At 51.6% G+C, this 19,235-nt stretch overlaps 1 protein-coding gene and 1 long non-coding RNA gene across 2 annotated transcripts; one reads left to right on the top strand and one right to left on the bottom strand.

Moving 5' to 3' along the window:
• Nucleotides 1-1,507: 1,507 nt before the first annotated feature.
• On the bottom strand, nt 1,508-2,261 carry LOC117199628 (uncharacterized). The gene is made up of 2 exons (XR_004480891.2): nt 2,053-2,261; nt 1,508-1,742 (listed from the first exon to the last, which is right to left on the bottom strand). It is a non-coding gene; the product is annotated as an uncharacterized LOC117199628 (long non-coding RNA).
• On the top strand, nt 1,723-18,245 carry LY6L (lymphocyte antigen 6 family member L). Its single transcript, XM_049700738.1, has 8 exons — nt 1,723-1,795; nt 3,482-3,514; nt 3,656-4,886; nt 7,006-7,597; nt 8,251-8,394; nt 16,313-16,403; nt 16,562-16,678; nt 17,557-18,245. Exons 6-8 carry the CDS (start codon nt 16,331-16,333, stop codon nt 17,781-17,783), a joined length of 417 nt encoding a protein of 138 aa, XP_049556695.1. The 5' UTR covers nt 1,723-1,795; nt 3,482-3,514; nt 3,656-4,886; nt 7,006-7,597; nt 8,251-8,394; nt 16,313-16,330; the 3' UTR covers nt 17,784-18,245.
• Nucleotides 18,246-19,235: the final 990 nt, after the last annotated feature.

A 19,235-nucleotide genomic window follows, 5' to 3' on the forward strand; every position in this document is an offset into this window, starting at 1 on the left:
ACAGGTCACGCTAAGCTTCCCAGCCTTGTCAGTCCGTCCATCCCGCTTTTGCCGAGGAAGACTGTCCTGGAACAGCCCGCCGGGCTTCATTGTAATATTGAAGGAAAGTCCACCTCTTCTAATAGCTGGCCTCCTCCTGAGGGCTAGAGGGGACGCCAGGCTGAGGGTCCCCAGCCCCCGTCCCTCCCCCAGGACCACGGCCTTTGCCCCTCCCCCAACCCTCAGCTCCTCTGCTGACAGCTCCCCTGCTGACAGCTCCCCCAGCCTGAGGACCCCCCCAGGGAACTGGGGAAGCCTATGGAGACACAGACAGCCAGAGGATCAGTCACCTGAGTCTGGGATTAGCCAGGAGATGTCCCTGAGAACTGGGGAAGCCTATGGAGACACAGGCAGCCAGAGGATCAGTCACCTGAGTCTGGGATTAGCCAGGAGATGTCCCTGAGCTCTGCCCCCCAGACCCAGCTTTCACAAGATGCCCCGTCCACCCCTCTGTCACACACACACACACACACACACACACACACACACACACACACACATATACTAGGTCCCAGGGTCAGGACTTGGGACACTGATAGCACCCCAGGCCTGGGCAGGGGGTGGGCAGGAGAGGGGCTCAGAGGGTGGGTTCCAGTGGCTCTCACCCTACTGAACCCAGGGGCATCTGGCTCCCTCCTCACATTAATGCCTGGGGTGGGGCTGGGGGCAGGGAGGCAGCTCTTGGCCGGTTCTGCCCAGAGGAGTGAGCAGAGTCTTGCCATCCTGAGGGTGTCACAGACACCGGTTCACCCGCCACTCCGTTCCCGTCCCCACAGCTTCTGCTGCACTGGGCCTGACACCCTCATAGCCTGGGGTCTGGAGCCGGTGTGGGTCAGACCCCGCAACCCCGGGCTCCCAGTGACCCCCGCCTTTCCTGCAGGTCCTTGTAATTTGCGTCCCTTCCCCCAGGATCACCAAGAGCGCCTGTCAGAGAAGGGGATGGAGGAGCTCCCGGCTCCAGGCCAGTCCTGACAGGACCACAGCGTCGGGCACCCCAAGGCTCTCCTTGCCGAGCCCCCTGCTGGGGAGCAGACCTCCCAGCTCCCCTCACTTGCTGGCGCCCAAGCTCCCCTGGGAAGGTGGCCTCGCTCTCCCTCCAGTGGTGTCTCAGATTTGTGACTCGGTTTCCTCAGTGGTCTACTTGTCCTCAGGCCCCAGCCCTCCTCCCCCCGGGGCCTGGTGAGAGCTGTGGTCCCTGTGGGAGGGACGCTGTGGTCCCCAGGAGGGTAGACAGGCCAGGGAAGGACAGGGATGACCCGGGCCACAGGAGGGCAAGCCCCCAGCCCTGCCTCCACCTATGAGGATCCTCCTGTCCACGGAAACTTAATCAATAGTCATTCTAAGGAAAGAGAATTTCAGTGGCGCCAACCTGAGGATTATAAGCCGGGAGACAGCCTTTCAGAAAACCCTGAGGACTCTTCCACCTGCTAAAGGTCAAAGCAAGGTTACATGTTTCTGAGACAAAGGGTTATACGCCAGATGGTGTATTATTGACAGTTTACACAGTCCAGATCTACATGTACAAAGCGAGTAGTGGGCCATGGTGTTACAGCAGGCAGGTGGCTAGATACGCGCAGAGGAGGCGGGGCACGGGCCAGATGGCAGGAAACCGTACAGCTTGTAGACAACGGTGGCCCTTGGACAGACAGAGAAAGGAACCTCTGGACTGACAGGAAACCACACATTTTGGGGTGACAAGTGCCCTGGAGACAGACAAAGAAAGATGAGAAGAGGCTGGAATCTCCAGAGTCCAAAAGTAACCTTTTGCTCATTATACTCTGATTACAATAAAATTAGCCTCGCAGATAGGAAATACCCATCGGGCACGGAAGCCATGACACAACGATCAAGGCTAAATAAAGGAAAAATGCCTCAGCCTCTTGGGAAGGTGGAGCTGGGAAGAAAATCAGGGAATACGACCCCAAACCCCTCCCTCCCCAATGAATATTCCGCCCCTTCACTTCTACACCCCACATGACCAACTTGCCAAAGAAACTCGGCACAGCTACTCACATGAGTCTGCCCGGTCCCGCAATGAGAGTGCGCTGTCGCTTCGTAAATCCTCACTTTACTTTCTTGACCTCTGTGTCTCCTCTCTGAAATCTTTCTGTGAGTGTGAGTGAGACCTGTAACTTGTATTCACCATAGAAAGTGCAAAAGGGAAGGGACTGTACAGATACAGTTACAGTTCCTGATCAACTGACTTTCCGTGACTCAGAAGGGAGCTGTCTTTGGTGGCCTCACGAGTCCTCTGAAGTCCCCCCAGCAGCACAGGCTCTCTGCTGGTGTGGAGCTGCCAGGAAATGAACTCTGCTGCTTTTTAAACTCATCACTCTGTTTGTGAGATTCCTATGTTGCTGAGTGTAGCAGTAGAGGATTCTTTTTCATTTCCATGTAGTATTCTATTGTGTGCCCATGCCAGCATTTATGTATTTATTCTGCCCTTAATGGGCGTTAAGGTTGTTGACAGGTTTGATGCTCATGAATGATACAGCTCTAAACATTTGTGGGCATTTATCTTGGTGATTTTTTTTCTCTTGAGAATGTACCTGGGAGTGGAAATGCTGGGTCACAGGGTATGTGTATGTTTAATGTCGACTGAAAAAAAAAAAAAGCACCACCTAAAAGTTGAGAATCATGTTTTATTTGGCGGCCTTTCTGAGAACTTCAAGCCTGGGAGGCAGCCTCTCAGAAGAGCTCTGAGTTTCTGCTCCGAAGAGGTCAGGGAGCAGTGAGGATATACAGAAGTTTTGCAACAAAGACCAGGTAGTCGGAGCATCAAAAGACTGTGGGAGTTTTTTGTTTGTTTGTTTTGTTCTAAGGGCCGATTTTATTTATTTATTTATTTTTGGCCACACCGCACAGCATGCAGGATCTTAATTCCCTGACCAGGGATCAAACCCATGCCCCCTACAGTGGAAGCCAGACTCCTAACCACTGGGCCACCAGGGAATTCCCAAAAGATTACTGTCAATTAAAGAAAACCAGACATCTCAAGTTGAGGAACGTAGCGCTTTTCTGTGAATGGGAAGATATAAGAGCCTGGGCTCACTGAAATCATTCCTTTGACAGGCATCTCAGCTTCTCCGGCCAGTATCCCGTTCTTTTCCATCATGAGTCCCCTCGGGTTGCACAAGTGCGGCAGCTGTGGCAGCTGAGGGCTTGGCAGAGGGCATCCCCCTCGTCTCCATCCTGCGTTCCTTCAGGGCTCACCTTCCGGGGGTGGGGGGCCGGTGGTGGTCGATGGCTGCGACATCCTTTGGCTGCTGACATGGCAGCAGGAGCCTTAGCAGACTGTGCCAGTTTATACTGAGGCCGGTAAAGTGTAAGCTCTCCAGCTGTCCACATCCTGCACAGCTCTTGGTATTTTCAGTACTTGTAATACTAGCCATTCTTGTTTGGATTTCTTCCTCTCCAACTGTCATATATTTTGTTTTCCTAGATCAACTGCACGATTGAGCATATGACATACTTGGTAAGTGTTCTACATGCACTTAAATACGGATTCACTTGTTTGGTATGATGTTCCATATATGTCCATTATGTTAATTTTTTGCAATCTTGTGCAAATTCACGTATGCTAAGTGACATTCTTGTTTGCTTGTTCTATTGTTAGGGAACCATTGACCGAAACTGCCCGCCTTGGCCAGGTATGATAATAACTACTTGCATGAGCTGTCACACAAAAGGAGGCCCCAATAAGGAACAGGACGCTGCCGCACAAAACTCACCGGGAGAATTTGGGAGAGGCCGAAAGGAGGGAGGAGACGCCAGCCCGTAAAACGTCCTGCCAACCTCCCAGAAACCCTCCGACTGGAATCCATCTTAACTCAGAGATGCATGCCCCACCGCGAAGGGCCCTGAGTCAGACCAAATGTGGGCACAAGTAGGATAATTGGCCAGAGACAACCCAGAAAGTAACCCCATCACCATAAAACCCGAGACTGCGAGCCACGTGGCAGAGCAGTCCTCCTGGGGTCCCTTACTCTCCTGCTCTCTGCCTGGGCGCCCCTTCCCAATAAAGTCTCTTGCTCTGTCAGCACGTGTCTCCTCGGACAGTCCATTTCTGATCATTAGACAAGAGCACGCTCTCGGGCCCTGGGAGGGGTCCCCCTTCCTGCGACACTATCAGTTACTTAAAGGATTTATGGTAAAATATTTGTGTCACTGTCAATTTGCCTCAACTTTCACTTCTGCCGTATCTTGCTTAAACATTTTGAAGCTGTTACTAGTTGTATAGAGGTAGGATTGACATATCTTTGTGTTATGTTGACTTTTTATTGAGGGGGCTATGTTCTACTTCGGTGGGAATAGGACTGAGTTGACGCCCTGCATTCAATTTGTGCTTTTCCTGGAGTTTCTTTTCTGTTCTTTCCGGAGGAGAAGGGCCGAAAAAGGACCATTCCAGGGCGCGGCGCTGGGCTTGCCACATTTGGGAGCGCCGCCTGAAGTTGGGCGCACAGCCTCGCGCCGCCCTGCCGTTGGGCTGGTGGAGGCCGCAGCACTGCTAGGGTTGCATTAGTCCTCCTGTTTGCACTATTTCTTTTTGCGACCATGGCCCCGCCTTAAGTATTTCCAATTGAGAAACAAAACCTCAGGAAACCGAAACTTAACCAGCCGCTCTCGCTTCTGTAATTACGCTTGCTGACCACCCCCCCCCCCCGCAACCGTCCAACCAATCAGACGGCGACTAGTGTCTCTGTTTAAAAGTCAACCAATCGGCGACTAGTGTCTTTGTTTAAAAGTCAACCAATCGGCGACTATGTTTGTACCGGTCTATAAAAGAGCTGTACTAAACTCCGCCAGGACCTCTTAGCATCACCGGCAACGAGTGCGCGGAGGTCCAGGTTCGAACCTGCAATAAATGACCCTTGCCGTTTGGCTTTGACTCTCGACTCTGGTGGTCTTGTGGAGGGGCCTCGCGACCTTGGGCATTTCATTATCACTATGAAATATCTTTTAGTAATATTTCTTGCCTTAAAGTACACTTTATATGGCATCAATAGGGTGAACGAGATTTCTTTGGATTACTGTCGGCAGGATGTTTTTCCCACCCTTTTTCTTTTCAGCTATTCTGTGTCCTGATTTTTAAAGTCAGAGTTGTAACCAGTTTAGTGTTATTTTGTATCCAGTCTAAAAAATTTTGCTTTTACTTTGGAATGTTAAGTCCATTTACTTAACATTTACTTAACATAGAACTAACATAGTTGGGTTAATGTAGTGTAGCCCTGACACTTGGTTTCTTTTTTTTTTATAAATTTATTTTATTTTATTTATTTATTTTTGGCTGCGTTGGGTCTTCATTGCTGCGCGCGGGCTTTCTCTAGTTGCGGCGAGCAGGGGCTACTCTTCGTTGAGGTGCGCGGGCTTCTCATCGCCGTGGCTTCTCTTGTGGCGGAGCACGGGCTCTAGGCACGCGGGCTTCAGTAGTTGTGGCACATGGGCTCAGTAGTTGTGGCTCGTGGGCTCCAGAGCACAGGCTCAGTAGTCGTGGTGCGCGGGCTTAGTTGCTCTGTGGCATGTGGGATCTTCCCCGCCCAGGGCTCGAACCCGTGTACCCTGCATCGGCAGGCGGATTCTTAACCACTGCACCACCAGGGAAGTCCCGGTTTCTCTTTTTCTAATGCAAGGGCCTGACCTCAGCTTTGCTTGCCAGGCATCCACTCCCAAATGACTCTCTAGATTAAACACATTGCCAGCCACAGGACTAGGTAGGAGCCAGACACGCCCACCCCCAGGCTCCTTTGTTTTAGAGCTCTTAGTTGGTTTCTATAACTCACCATCCTGGGCTCTAGTTTCTCCTCTACCCATGCTTTAAATCCCCACTCTTCTGTTTTAAAGTCACTAATAAAGAGTGAGCCCACCAAACCCTAGGTCCCCACCCTCGACCCCATAAAAACAGAACCCCAGGCCAGTGCTAGCACACTGTCCCCAAGACCTCACATTGCGCCTCCAGGTATGCCTCAGGGTCTGTGATCAGCTCGGGCACAATTCTCTGATTGGCTGACGGTGAGGTAAGAGGGTGGTTAACATGATCAATCCCGAGGTGCCTGTAGGTCTGGGGCTCACGATCATCAAGTAGGTTATTTCTTCCATTTGGTGGTGGTTTTAGCATCCATAAAGCAGCTCAGGAAATGTGCATCAGACACTGTTATCTGGGTACTTCAGAGACGAGCTACAGCAGAGGATATGGGGGGAGGGTCTGTCCCAGGAAGACCCCAGAGGGTCCTGCTCAGTTACACGGACTTATCACTCCTGCTTCTCTGCCCTTCTTCCTAGACTTCCATGTTCCCATTTGTAATCATTTCACTTTACCTTGAAGAGTTTCCTTTTTTATTTCTTGTGGTTTGAGTCTGCTGGCAATGAATTATTGCAACTTGTGTATAAATCACACTCTTTTGTTTTCTATATCTCTGAATAATATTTTTGGTTGGCATAGAATTCAGGGTTGCCAGACTTTGTCATTCATCGCTTTCAAGATACAGTTTCATTTTCTTCTGGCTTTTTTGTGAAAAGTCAGCTTTAGCTCTTAATTGTTGTTGCTTTGTAGATACTGTGTCTCTTTCCCCTGGCTGCTAAGGGTATTGTTTTCTGGTTTTCAGCATTTGGATTGCAGTGTCGCTAGCTGGGACGACATGCTTTGCATTTATCCTGCTTAGAGTTTTCTGTGATCCATGGATCTGCGAATCATCTTTCATGGATTTTGAACAATGTTATCTCTTCAAGTATTTATTTATTCCCTCTTTCTTCCCTGTGGTACTCCAATCTCATGTAAAGTTAGACCATTTGACTGAGTCTCACAGGCCCTTATGCTCCGAATAATTTTTTTTCTACTGTTTTTATTCTCTCTAAGCTTCCCTTGGGCTATTTTATATTGTCCTGTCTCTACCTACGTTCATATCGTCTTCTGCTCCTCATTCATCCAAACGAGTTCTTAATTTCAGATGTTTTGTCTTTTAATTCCAGAATGCGACGGTTAATCGTATGTGTTAACTCGGCTGGGCCACAGGACTCCGATATGTGGTCAGACACCATTCTGGATGTTTCTGTGAGGATGCTTTTGCATGAGATTGCCATTTAAATTGGTGACATTTGAGTGAGGCCGACTGCTCTCCATAACCTGGGTGGGTCTCACCTCATCAGCCGAAGGCCTGAATAGAACAAAAGACTGAGCTCCTCCAAGGAAGAGGGAATTCTGCTGCAAACAGTCTCTGGAGTTTAACTGCAGCACCAGCTCTCCGGCCTTCTGGCTCTAAGGAAACAGAATTTGCCACCCTAAGATACGTCTCTCTGTCACATGCATTGTTTTCAGCTGGTTATTTTCTGAGAAAGAGCAGACATGGGAAGGGTTCTGACAACCAAGTAGGAGTTGACCTTTTGTACGAAGCATTTACATTTATAAGGGAAATCTCCATTTGGGGTGACCAAATCTCTAGAAACTCTTATCACTGGAGAAGGCGATGCCTTCAATCCGCGTCACAATCCTGCTCACCTGCCACAACTGACTCTCCCCACCTTCAACAACCTGTTTTGTCTTTAGCTGAGGATGGCATTTAAGGTGAGGGCTGTGGCCCCTTTGGTGAGTTACTCAGTTTTCCTGGGTCTCTCCCATGTAGACATGTTGTTAAACTTCTGCGAGATTCTCTCCTGTTAATCTGTCTCATGTCAGTGTCACCCTTAGACCAGCCAGAAGGGTACAGGAAGACTTCTCCACCCCCCGCCCCCACCCCCCACAGCCCATCCTGAAGATTTTGGCCCTGCAGCCACTTCCTTAAAACAAATCTCTTTTTGTTTCTATACACATTCTATTAGTTCTGCTTCTCTGGAGAATCCTCGCCCATACAGAGAATATTTATTTGATTTGTTTCATAAAGTCCTATTCTCTGTCAAAACTCTCAGTTTTTAAAGTCTGTTATTGAACATACTTGTCACCGTTATTTTAAAGTCCTTTTCTGTTAACTCCATTATCTGGATCGTCCGCTGGTCCGTGTCTACGGCTTTTCTCCCCTGTTGCTATCGGTCACCTTGGGGCCTTGTATAAATAAGAGCCAGAGGCCACGCGTACCTCTAGTAGCGGGTCCCTCGGTTCCTCTTTTACCAGATCAAAGTGCATGAGGTATTCACCAGGTCAACTCCATCACAAGTTGAGCTGGGTTGGGCTGGACCGCAGCTTTGGGAAACTCATACACCCTCCTGTCCCTCTCCTCCCAGGCTTCCGGTGGAGCCTCGGGCAGGCGTGTCTCCTGGCCCTGGAAAGCGCGGCAGATGCCCTCCACGTCTTTGCACCTGCTTTGAAGCCTCCCACTCCCAACTCCTGCGGCCGCTTTAGACTCTGGCAAGTCTCTTCAGAGCAAGGTCAAATGTGTGTTTGGAGCAGGCCTCTCTCCTCGGGTGGGAACTTGGCTCCTCAGGGCCGTGGGACTGCCGCGGACGTCACTCTTCCTTATACACGCCCCGCCCTGGGTACCGCCGCCTGCATCTGGGACTCAGCGCGCATTCTGGTTTTTCGTAGGTTTCGCTTTCCCGGAGCTGAGCGTGCTCGCCCCTCCTCCCTGGGTTGTGGATACAGTCCCGCTGGTGGTTGGCAAATCCCCAGGAAGAAAAGACAGGGCAGGCTGGCAGCGTCGGCTCAGCTCTGGGGACTTCCCCACCTCTGGAAGCCAGTCCACTTGGTCCTTGTCCCTCTCAGCTCCCCAACACGTTTACTTACGACACCTGCAACCTGCCTGTTTTTTTCTTCTTGGTCCAGTGGGAGCATGTGACCGCCAGTCTACTTCAACCTGGCAAATCCCGGACGCCCTCTGATGGCTACTGAATTTTATATGCTTACTTTGCATCCTGACTCGTTACTGATTGTTTTCCAAATATGTTACTTTTATTCTTTATTCTCTAGGATTTCCAGGTATACTGCCGTATCATCTACAAATGATAGATACGGTTTTACTTCTTTTCCCATTCTAAAGCCTGTAATTGTTTATTGTTTTCTAACTGTATCAGTGAATACTTCTGACTGAATTTCAAATAGTGATGGGAATGCTTTTCTTTTAATGGGTATTTTTTTTCTAATGTAAGATGATAACTTTTTAAAAAAAAATACATGTTAAAGGGCTTCCCTGATGGCACAGTGGTTGAGAATCCGCCTGCCAATGCAGGGGACACGGGTTCGAGCCCTGGTCCGGGAAGATCCCACATGCTGCGGAGCAACCAAGCCCGTGTGCCGCAACTACTGAGCCTGTGCTCTAGAGCCCGCAAGCCACAGCTACTGGGCCCGCGAGCCACAACTACTGAGACTGCGTGCTGCAACTACTGAAGCCCATGTGCCTGGAGCCCGTGCTCCGCAACAAGAAAAGCCATCACAATGAGAAGCCCATGCACTGCAACAAAGAGTAGCCCCCGCTCGCTCGCCACAATTAGAGAAAGCCCGTGAGCAGCAATGAAGACGCAACACAGCCAAAAAAAAATGAATAAAATTTATTTTTTTTTAAAAAGTTACATTTTCTTTTGTTTATTTATTTATTTATTTTTGGCTGTGTTGGGTCTTAGTTGCGGCATGTGGGATCTTAGTTCCCTGACCAGGGATGGAACCCAAGTCCCCTGCATTGGAAGGCGGATTCTTAACAACTGGACCACCAGGGAAGTCCTGTAAGATGACAACTGTAAGAGATTATATTTCTCTTGAATATTTTTAATTAAGAAAGGATAGTTAATCTATTCAAAGTTACTTCAAAGTCTATAGATTTACTCCTATGACATTTATTTTCATATCTATTAATAAGATGAATTACATTAAAAAATTCCCTGATATTTAACTAGCGCTGAATCCTAGGAATATATCCTACTTTGTCACACTGTACTATTTTCTTAATGTGCTGTTGGATTATGTTTGTTAATATTTCTTTAAGATTTTTGCACTGATATATCTAAGAGATGTTGGTCTGTAATTTTCTTTCTTTTTACAATTTTTTTTTGTTGTTGTTCTTTTTTTTTTTTTTTTTTTTTTTTTTGCGGTACGCGGGCCTCTCACTGTTGTGGCCTCTCCCGTTGTGGAGCACAGGCTCCGGACGCACAGGCTCAGTGGCCATGGCTCAGGGACCCAGCCGCTCCATGGCTCACGGGCCTAGCCGCTCCATGGCATGTGGGATCTTCCCGGACCGGGGCACGAACCCGTGTCCCCTGCATTTGCAGGCGGACTCTTAACCACTGCGCCACCAGGGAAGCCCTCTTTTTACAATTTTTATTAGGTTGGTTATCAATATTATACTGGCTTCGTTAAAAGAATTTGGAAGTCTTCTCTTTTATGTTCTCAAACAATCTATGTGTCATTAGGAAAATCTGGTCTTTGAAGATTTTGTAGAATTTTTTGTGTGAAATCATCTGATCCTAGTTGTTTGTGCTGGGGTAGTTTCTTATTATGTTTCTTTTCTACTGAAATTGATCTCTTTAACCTTTCTCTCTCAACTGGGATAAATTTTGCTTAAGTGTATTTTCCTAGGTAGTTATCCCCTTCATCTGAGGTCCTGTATTTGTAGAAGGGTCTAGGAAATAGTCTGTTATCATTAAAATTTTTTCTCTTTCAATAATTACTTCACTCTTAGTATGTATTATTTGTACATTTGTACTGTCCCTCTTTTATTGATTAGATTAGTTAGTTGCTCATCTAGTTCTTTTAACTTTTCAGAAAACCAAGCTTTTGCTTTATTAATCACATCTAGGCTTGTTCTCCGCACCATTTACTTCTGCTTCTAGGCTTATGATTTTCTTCTCCGTGCTTTCTTCTGTTCACTTTGGTTCCCCCACCACCACTTTTTTTGAATTGGGAATTTGATTCGTGTATTGTCATTTCTTTTCCTTTTTTACTAAAATCGAAGTTTAGGGCTTTAAAAACTTTTTTCTGTAGCACTGATGCTTGATTATACTCTTGACTATATATAAAATACTTGGTTCAAATTTTATTTTCTTTATTTTTTTAATATTTATTTATTTATTTGACTGCACTGGATCTTAGTTGTGGCACGTGGGATCTTTTAGTTGCAGCATGCAGGATCTTTAGTTGCGACATGCGGGATCTAGTTCCCTGACCAGGGATTGAACCCGGGCCCCTTGCATTGGGAGTGCAGAGTCTTAACCACTGGACCACCAGGGAAGTCCCCAAACTTGAGGGTGTTTTTTTTGTTTTTGTTTTGTTTTGTTTTGTTTAATCATTTCTGCTTCACAGCGTCTTGAGAAGTCTGATACCAACCTATTTTTTTCCCCTACATATACGTTGTGGGTTGTAGGCACTAAGGGGCGCTTCTGTATCTTTTACATTTTTTAAATATCATTTTTATTTTATTTATTTATTTTTGGCTGAGTTGGGTCTTCATTGCTATGCGGGGGCTTTCTCTAGTTGCAGCGAGTGGGGGCTGTTCTTCCTTGCGGTGTGTGGGCTTCTCATTACGGTGGCTTCTCTTGTTGCAGAGCATGGGCTCTAGGTGCGCGGGCTTCAGTAGTTGTGGCACGCGGGCTCTAGAGCACAGGCTCAGTAGTTGTGGTGCGCGGGCTTAGTTGCTCCGCGGCATGTGGGATCTTCCCGGACCAGGGCTCGATCCCATGTCCCCTGCATTGGCAGGCAGATTCTCAACCCCTGTGCCAGCAGGGAAGCCCTGTGTCGTTTGCATTTTCTACTAGTGTAGTCTTAGCGCTCACCATTCTAGGTCGTTTTTCCAGGAACAGGTGAGCCCTTTTAGTTCGGGTTTTAGGTCGCTTTGTCCTCTTGTTTGCCTGCCTCCCTGCTTCAGTGCCTCTGCTACAGCTTCCGACTTAACAATCTCAAATGCCTGCTCCCTTGGAACTTTGTGAGACTTTATTTCTAAGCTGGTCTTTACGTTTTCCTCCATTTCTTTCCTCACTTTCATCGTTTTTCATCTGTCTTCTTTTTATTGCCTACTGTTGTTTTGAGGTTCTGAACTTCTGATGCAAGGTGTTCCTTCATATTTTCAAATGTTTTGACTCAGGCATGAGAGATTTATTCTGCTTCCTGGTTCGTTTTCTGGGACATTTTTCAAGAGAAATGTTTTATTCTCGTTTTAATTCTTCTCCCTGCAGTGTCTTCCCACAGATGAGCGCGCAGTAGGACGCGGCCTCTTGGCGCGAGGCCGCCCTCTTCCGGCTTCGCGATGAAGTGCAGCTGTTCTTGCGTCCGTGGTCTGGTGGTGGGAGGGGTGGGTGCCTGCCGACATCAGGAGTCTCCCTGGTTGCTGCCGCACTTAATTTCCCCTTCTTCTTTCCTTCTTTCCATTGGCCACCAAGCCTGCAGGGGTTTCGCCCCTCCTACTGGTCTGCTCCCCAAGAACGGATGCATCTCCCACTGCTCCTGCATCCCTGCATCTTCTCAAGCCAGGACGCTGGCCAGCAGCTCTCAGCCTGGCTCCCAGCATCCCCTCGAGGGGAGCTGGACCTTCTCTTTCTGAGGATGGCTTTTGTCCAGCCCATCACTCTCAGACCCTTGGTTCCTTTCTCCCGTTTCCAACCGCTCTCTCCAGCGATACCCACGCTGCACAGCAGGTGCCCCAGGTCCAAAGACGGCTCTGCCAGAAGTTTGTGTTCGTTTTTCTACATGAAAGTAAATGACATCTGTGGTCTCTCCATTTCCTATGCGTGCTGAAGTCATGAGGAGCGTGGCGTCTTGTTCCCTTGCTCTGTTGATCTGAATTCCTTTTCTTGCTAGAAAGAGTAAATAGAGTTGGATGTAGGCAGCTAAAATGATCCTAGGGCCAGAATTCAGTGGGGTTTTTAAAACTTAAGATTCCAAATTTATTATTGCAAATTTATAGAAATACAATTGGTTTTTATCTTATAGCCAATGACCCTTCTAAATTCATGGATTAATTCCCATATTTGCTCTGTACATTATGTTCGAAACTCAAAATCCCATGATGTCCAAATGATAAGAAGTTGATTTCTCATCTTTTTAAAAAATCTTTATTTATTTCTATTTTTGGCTGCGTCAGGTCTTAGTTGCGTGGGATCTTTGCTGCGGCATGCAGGATCTTTTCACTGGGGCACACAGGCTTCTCTTTAGTTGTGGCTTGCGCGCTCTGTAGTTGCACACGCGGGCTTAGTTGCCCTGCGGCATGTGGGATCTTAGTTCCCTGACCAGAAATCGAATCCATGCACCCTGCATTGGAAGGCGGATTCTTAGCCACTGGACCACCAGGAAGTCCCTGATCTCTCATCTAAAATGGTGATCCCCTTGTTTCTCTATCCAGGACAGAGTGAGTAGAAGGGGTGATAACAAGGGGGGAAGTGTTCAAGAGTTCACCATAAAGATGACGCAAGTTAGAGCTGGTTTTATAATGACCTTTATCAGATTAGAAAGATCCCCTCTATTCTTAGTTTGCTGAGAGAGTTGTAATCACAAATTGCGTTGAATTTAACAAATAATTTTCTGTATATATTGGATTACATAGTATGTTTTCCTTTTTGTGGGCCATTGGTGATTTTCCAATGTTATGTTTAGGACATGTTTCATTAATTTTCATGGGCTATTGCTCTGGAATGTCCACTTTGTGTAATACCTTATCCCTTTTTATTAAGAAATCAAGACTGCTAACTTCTTAAAATTAATTATGAAGTGTTCATTTCTTTCCTCTGAAAGAAGCTTGGAAGATTGATATTATCTTTTCTTTGAATGTTTGGAAGAATTAACCGGTGAGAGCATCTAAATCTAGAATTTTCATTTGCAGAAAGTTTCTTTTAAATCAGCTTTTTGAGGTATTATTTGTAAAAAGTAAAATTTATGAATATTAAGTATAGTTTCATGAGTTTTGAAAAACTGTTTTGGCCATTTTAACTGCTTTGCATTTTCATATAAGTTTTTGAGTGACCTTATTAACCTGTCACAAATGCCACCGGGTTGCTTCGTCACACCCACATCCAACAGCACCATGCGGTCTGGGGGTTTCGAATTTTTCACAGATTCACATTCAACTCCATTACGGCATGAAATGACAAATGAATAAACGTATGACGTAAGCCCAGATCCTCCCCCCAGGCATCTCCAGTTCCACCCCCTCTGTGCCCACCTCCAAGCCGGGCCCATGCCCGGGCAGAGGCTGGACAGCAGGGAGGGCTGGAGTGGCACCCAATAAAGGGAGGCTCTGGGTGCACCAGCAGCAAGGCGGAGGCTGCACCTGGCCAGGCATGGTCCCTAGGACGTGCCAGGCAAGAGGGGGCGGGGGACAGTCCTGCTGGTTGGGCCGCTGGGTAGACTGGAGGGGAAATGACCCCAACCAGCTGCACACCCTCATTCATAGCCAGCACATCCTCTCCCTGTGGCAACAGGAAGCTGGGCCTGCAGGGGGTGCCGAGGCCTCCAGAGGCCCAGTGGCTGCGAGTGGAGGTGCCCGGCAGCAGTCACTCAGGGGCCAGAGGCAGCCCGTCCAATCCCCCTTTGCCTGCTAGTCGCCCCTTTTATCCTTTGGCCCACTCTCCTCCTGCGAGACCCCTGGGGGCAGGGTCACCCACTGCACATCCAGATCCAGGGCCCACACCCTGCCTTCTCCTCAGAGGAGCTCAAACGGGTGTGGTCAAGGAAATAAAGGCAGGAAGGAAAAACAAAGAAAGAACCTGGGGAAAGATGCTGGCAGGACATGGCGTGACAAACTGTGAAGCCACCTGACACACAGGTGCGGGCACCTGGGCATGGGCGCTGCCTTTAGGGGGCAGCCTTGGGAGGCAGGGGTCCCTGGGGGTCAGAAAAGAGGGCAGCCTTTCCTGCCCACACCTGGACTCACGCAGGGCCCTTAGACCTGCCCGGTCTCCAGGTGAGGTTGTGGCTGGGGTGATGGTGCCTCCAGAGGGGACGGGGTCCCACTCCGGACCACCGGCCCTGCCCTCAGTGGACTCTGCTGCTTCATCTGTGCCGTGTTGTTTGGTGACAAAGATTCTTTGCTTGGCCAAACTTTAGTCAGGCTCCCAAACCTTCTCCTGGGCCCATCTGGGCACTTCCTTGTAAAATCCGGTTTTAATAAGAACCTCCCCCAACTCAGTATCCGATGGGGTTCCATCCCCTCCCACCCCCCAGGTGAGGACTGAGCACCTGCCCTGCCTTCAGGGAGATCCTGGTAGGTTTGTTTAGCCAGAATCCCCCTACCCCTGAGGTCTCCTCTTAGTGTTTTTCCATCCATTGACCACACCTGCTCCTTGGCTGTAAATCCCCACTGCCTCTGCTGTATTTGGAGTTGCCCCCAGTCTCTCCCTGCACAACCCCGTCACAGCGGTCCCTGCGCCGGTCTCGAGAGCCCCGCTGAGATTATTCAGTCTCACTGAGCTTTACGAGTGTCATGGAAGTTTCTTTCTTTAACACTGGTTCTGGTGAGGACAGGTTCCCTCCTCCCCCTCCCCTCCTCCCCCTCCCCTCCTCCCCCCTCCCCTCCTCCCCCTCCCCTCCTCTTCCTCCCCTTCTCCCCTCCCCTCCTCCACCCCTCCCCTCCTCCCCCCTCCTCCCCCTCCTCCCCCCCTCCCCTCCTCCCCTTTCTCCCCTTTCCCCTCCCTCCCCCACTTGCCCTTAATTGCCCTGTTTCCTGCCCTGGGCCTGTCTCTTGATGCTTTCCCTCTGGACGGCCCTGCACTTCATCTCCGATTGCCCAACCGGCCTCCTGTTCTCCAGCCCCAATGATCCCTCCTCCCCCTTGAAGCCCTCCTCCTCCTCCAACACCAGACCACTTGCCACCACACCTGCGGGAAGTTTCAGCTCTCCTGAGCCTCCGAGACAGGGACTCAGTGTGGTCCTGTGTCCCCAAGGTGTGAACCGGGCCCTGTTCCGCAGGGGGTTGTTACAGGAAGAGAAGGATGCAGCAGAGCTGGCGCGGGGTGGAGACTGGCGGAGGGGATGCCCGCAGGGGAGACGCGCTCCCTGCCCGCCTGGCGGAGGGGATGCACCCACAGGGGAGACGCGCTCCCTGCCCGCCTTCTGCTCCAGCACGAAGCGGCCATCCTCACGGACCCCAGGAGACCCTCCCAAGAGCCCGAGCTGCGAGCAGGGGCTGACAGGCCTCCACAGCCGGCCCTCCGTCAGCTGACCCTCCCCAGAGGGCCGCGCTCCCTGAAGCAGGGGAGGGAAGGTTCAGGAGTCCTCGGGCTGCGAGAGGGGCAACGCGAGAACCAGGGTCTGAGAGGCCTCGAATGAGGAGGGTCCAGGGCGGAGAGACCGAGGGGATGGGCGGTGCGACGGGGGGAGGTCCGCACAAAGCCTCCGTCTCTGCTCCACCGTCCCTCTCCCGCCCTCCTGCAGGCTGAGCCGTCTGGCGTCATGGGGGTGCCGGTTCCAGTCCTGTGGGCTCTGCTGGTGTCTTTGGGCTGTGCTGAAGAAGCCACAGAGCCAGGTAAGGGCAGCCCTCTGGGCTGCGGGGGGCTGCGGGAGCTCCGGGGCGCAGCGGGCGCATCTCTAGGCAGCGGAAGCCCTTTGCGCCGCCGGGCAGGTGCGCAGCGCGCTCCACCGCGGCCTGCTGCTGCCCCACCGCGGCCTGCTGCTGCCCCACAGGTGAGAACCTGAGCTGCTACCAGTGCTTCAAAGCCACGAGCTGGGAGTTTTGCAAGCCCGCCGCGTGCGCCTCCGCCGACCGGGTCTGCGTCTCCCACACGGTGATCATCACCCTGAGTGAGTCCCTGGCCAGCGCTGAAGGGGCCTGTCGGGGGCTCTGCGCTGGATCCTTCGGGGTCTCTGCGGGGAGCCGAGGAAGGCTCCCTTCAGGGGCCCCCTCGCCTGCGCCGACCTTTGCCAGATCCCGGTCCTGAGCAGGGGAAGAAGGAGGCAGCCGCTCAAGACTGAGCCCTGGGGGCTTCCAGAGGAGGCTGGCTGGTCGCTTTCCTTCTTTTCGGTTATCCTAAACCAAGCGCCCTGAGCAGCCTATGATACGATGTAATGCAAAGCATACAGCTGTCATATAATACAATACAACAAGGTTCAGTGTAGTGAGGTACCATGCACACAACAGATACAGCAACACAACACAGCACAGCACAGCAGGACACAGGGAAGGTGGACTCCACCCGAGGGTATCTTTTCTTCCGTAGCTTGGGTTGTTTCGAGTGTTCTGTTCCCTCCGGTGCTTCGTGCAGAGGTCTCTGCGCGTCTCTAAGTCAAGGAGGGAGGGGTGGACGGAGCCCAGGCCGGGTGCAGCAAGGCCTCTGGTCACCATCGTGTCTCTCTCTGCTCTGCTTCCCCCGTCTCCCCGGGACTCCCAGGCCCCTGGCTACCCGGGTTTCCAGACCACGTGTGGTTTCAGGGAAGAGCCCCGACCAGGGCCAGCAGTCCTGAACCCTGTCTTTGCTGTGACCTTGAAGGTGACCCTGGGCAGCTGTGCTCCCACTGTGCAGGTCCTGGCCTGTGAAAGGATCAGGAGAAGGTATCTGTAGATGTTCCAAGACCAACAGTTCTCTGACCCGAGGTTTGGTTCTGGCCTTCCCTGCCCACGGGAAAGCACCCCTCCCCAGGCTCCCCCTCTCTTCCTGAGCGCTGTCTCCTCTTTTCTGCAGGATCTCGCCTGAGAATTTCGCTCAGCAGGCGCTGTGCTCCCAGGTGTCCCAACACCAACATGAAGTCTGAATGGTCGTCGGGCCCCGGGGTGCACGGCAAGGTCACCAGGCACTGCTGTTCCAGATCTCTCTGCAACAGGGCACCGCCCCCGCAGGAGGCTCCCGGGGCCCTTCCAAGGGCACTCCTGCTCCAGGTGGGCCTTGGCCTCCTCTGGGTCCTGCTGTGAGCACCTTTCCCTCGGCCCCAAAGCCCACGCTGTCCTCCCACCTCTATCTGCCCCCATCGCTCTCAAGACCGTGGGTGGGACATTCACCCCTGAGACGGTAGGCAGCGCCATCGCCTCGCCCTGGGCCCGGCCGCCTCTCCCGTCCCCAGCAGGGGTCCTTCGCTCACACAGCCTGGGACTGTAGCCCCACTCCGTGGGGTCAGGGATGGGGGCATGCGATGGGCATTTCTCAGTTTGGGGTAACAGCCCCTGCTCTGAACAGAAGCTCCAGGTCCCTGTGCTGGGCAAGAAGAGCCCGGCAAGGCCAGAGGGTGGCTCAGCCCTGGCTCTGGCTCTGACTGGCTCTGTGGTCTCGGCCCCCCCACGTCCGCTGTTCTCGCCACCTCTGTCCCTGGCCCAGGCAGAGTCCTGCAGTGGGACCACGACCTTCACTCCTTCCAGAGACAATAAAGTCGTTGCTTGACCACACCCCCTCTTGCTTCCTCCTCGTCTCTACCCATTGGGCCCAGACTACAGCCCTCTGGCCTGCTCTCAGCAGACTCTGTGGCTGTGCGCTGGCCATGGTTGGAATGGTGGACAAAACTGTCCCTCTGGGCTACAGCCAACCAAGCTGGGGACAGGACCAGCACTGGGCAAGCAGGAGTCACAGGCTCAGGGTCGGGTCCTCAGGAGGGCCAGCTGGCCAATGGTGGGGTGGAGGCTCGGAGTCTGGGGCACATGGCAGGGGTCAGTGGTGCCCGCCTAGGAGAGTGGGGTGGAGAGATGCTGGGCGGTGGGGTGGATGGGAACCATGTTTGGTGCACAGGGGTGCTGGAGAGAGTAGGGGCTGATGGAAGGCCTGGAGGTGCCCAGGATGGCCCCATGCCTGGCTTGGGGGAGGGTCACCCAGGAGAGGGGCACAGGGGAGGAGCAGGTTGGGACAAGTGGAACTCATGACAAGCTCATAGAGACATCCAGGGGAACATCCAGGGAGACATCCTGGAGGGCAGAGAGCTAGAGGACAACAGCCAGGAATCTGTGGGCGGGGGCAGCGTCAGCAGGCAGCAGGTCCCCAGAGCCCAGAGGACGCTGGGTCCACACACCTGGCCCCCAGTCCTGGTTCCTCAGGCTTACCCCACCCCGGAGTCTGCACACCTCCCCCCGCCAAGGTCTGCACACCCCTCCGCCCAGGGTCTGCACGCCCCCCGGGGTCTGCCCAGCTCTGGGTCCTTACACCTGCCTCCCCCATCGCACACCTGACCCCAATCTCCAACTCCTGGTGATTTCCACCGTGGACCAGGGGCCTGGCCGCCCCCCGTGCTCTGGGGCCTTCATGCGTTCCCAGTCCTGGGCTAGGCTCCACTCTGTGCCAAGGAGACCGATGGAGTGGCCAGGAGCTCTCTGGATGAGAGTCCCAGAATGCCCAGCTTGAAGTGGGACCTCACTCCCCCTCAAGGCAGTTGTGACTTTTCA

Source organism: Orcinus orca, chromosome 17, assembly GCF_937001465.1.
Source record: "Orcinus orca chromosome 17, mOrcOrc1.1, whole genome shotgun sequence".
Lineage (NCBI taxonomy): Eukaryota > Metazoa > Chordata > Mammalia > Artiodactyla > Delphinidae > Orcinus > Orcinus orca.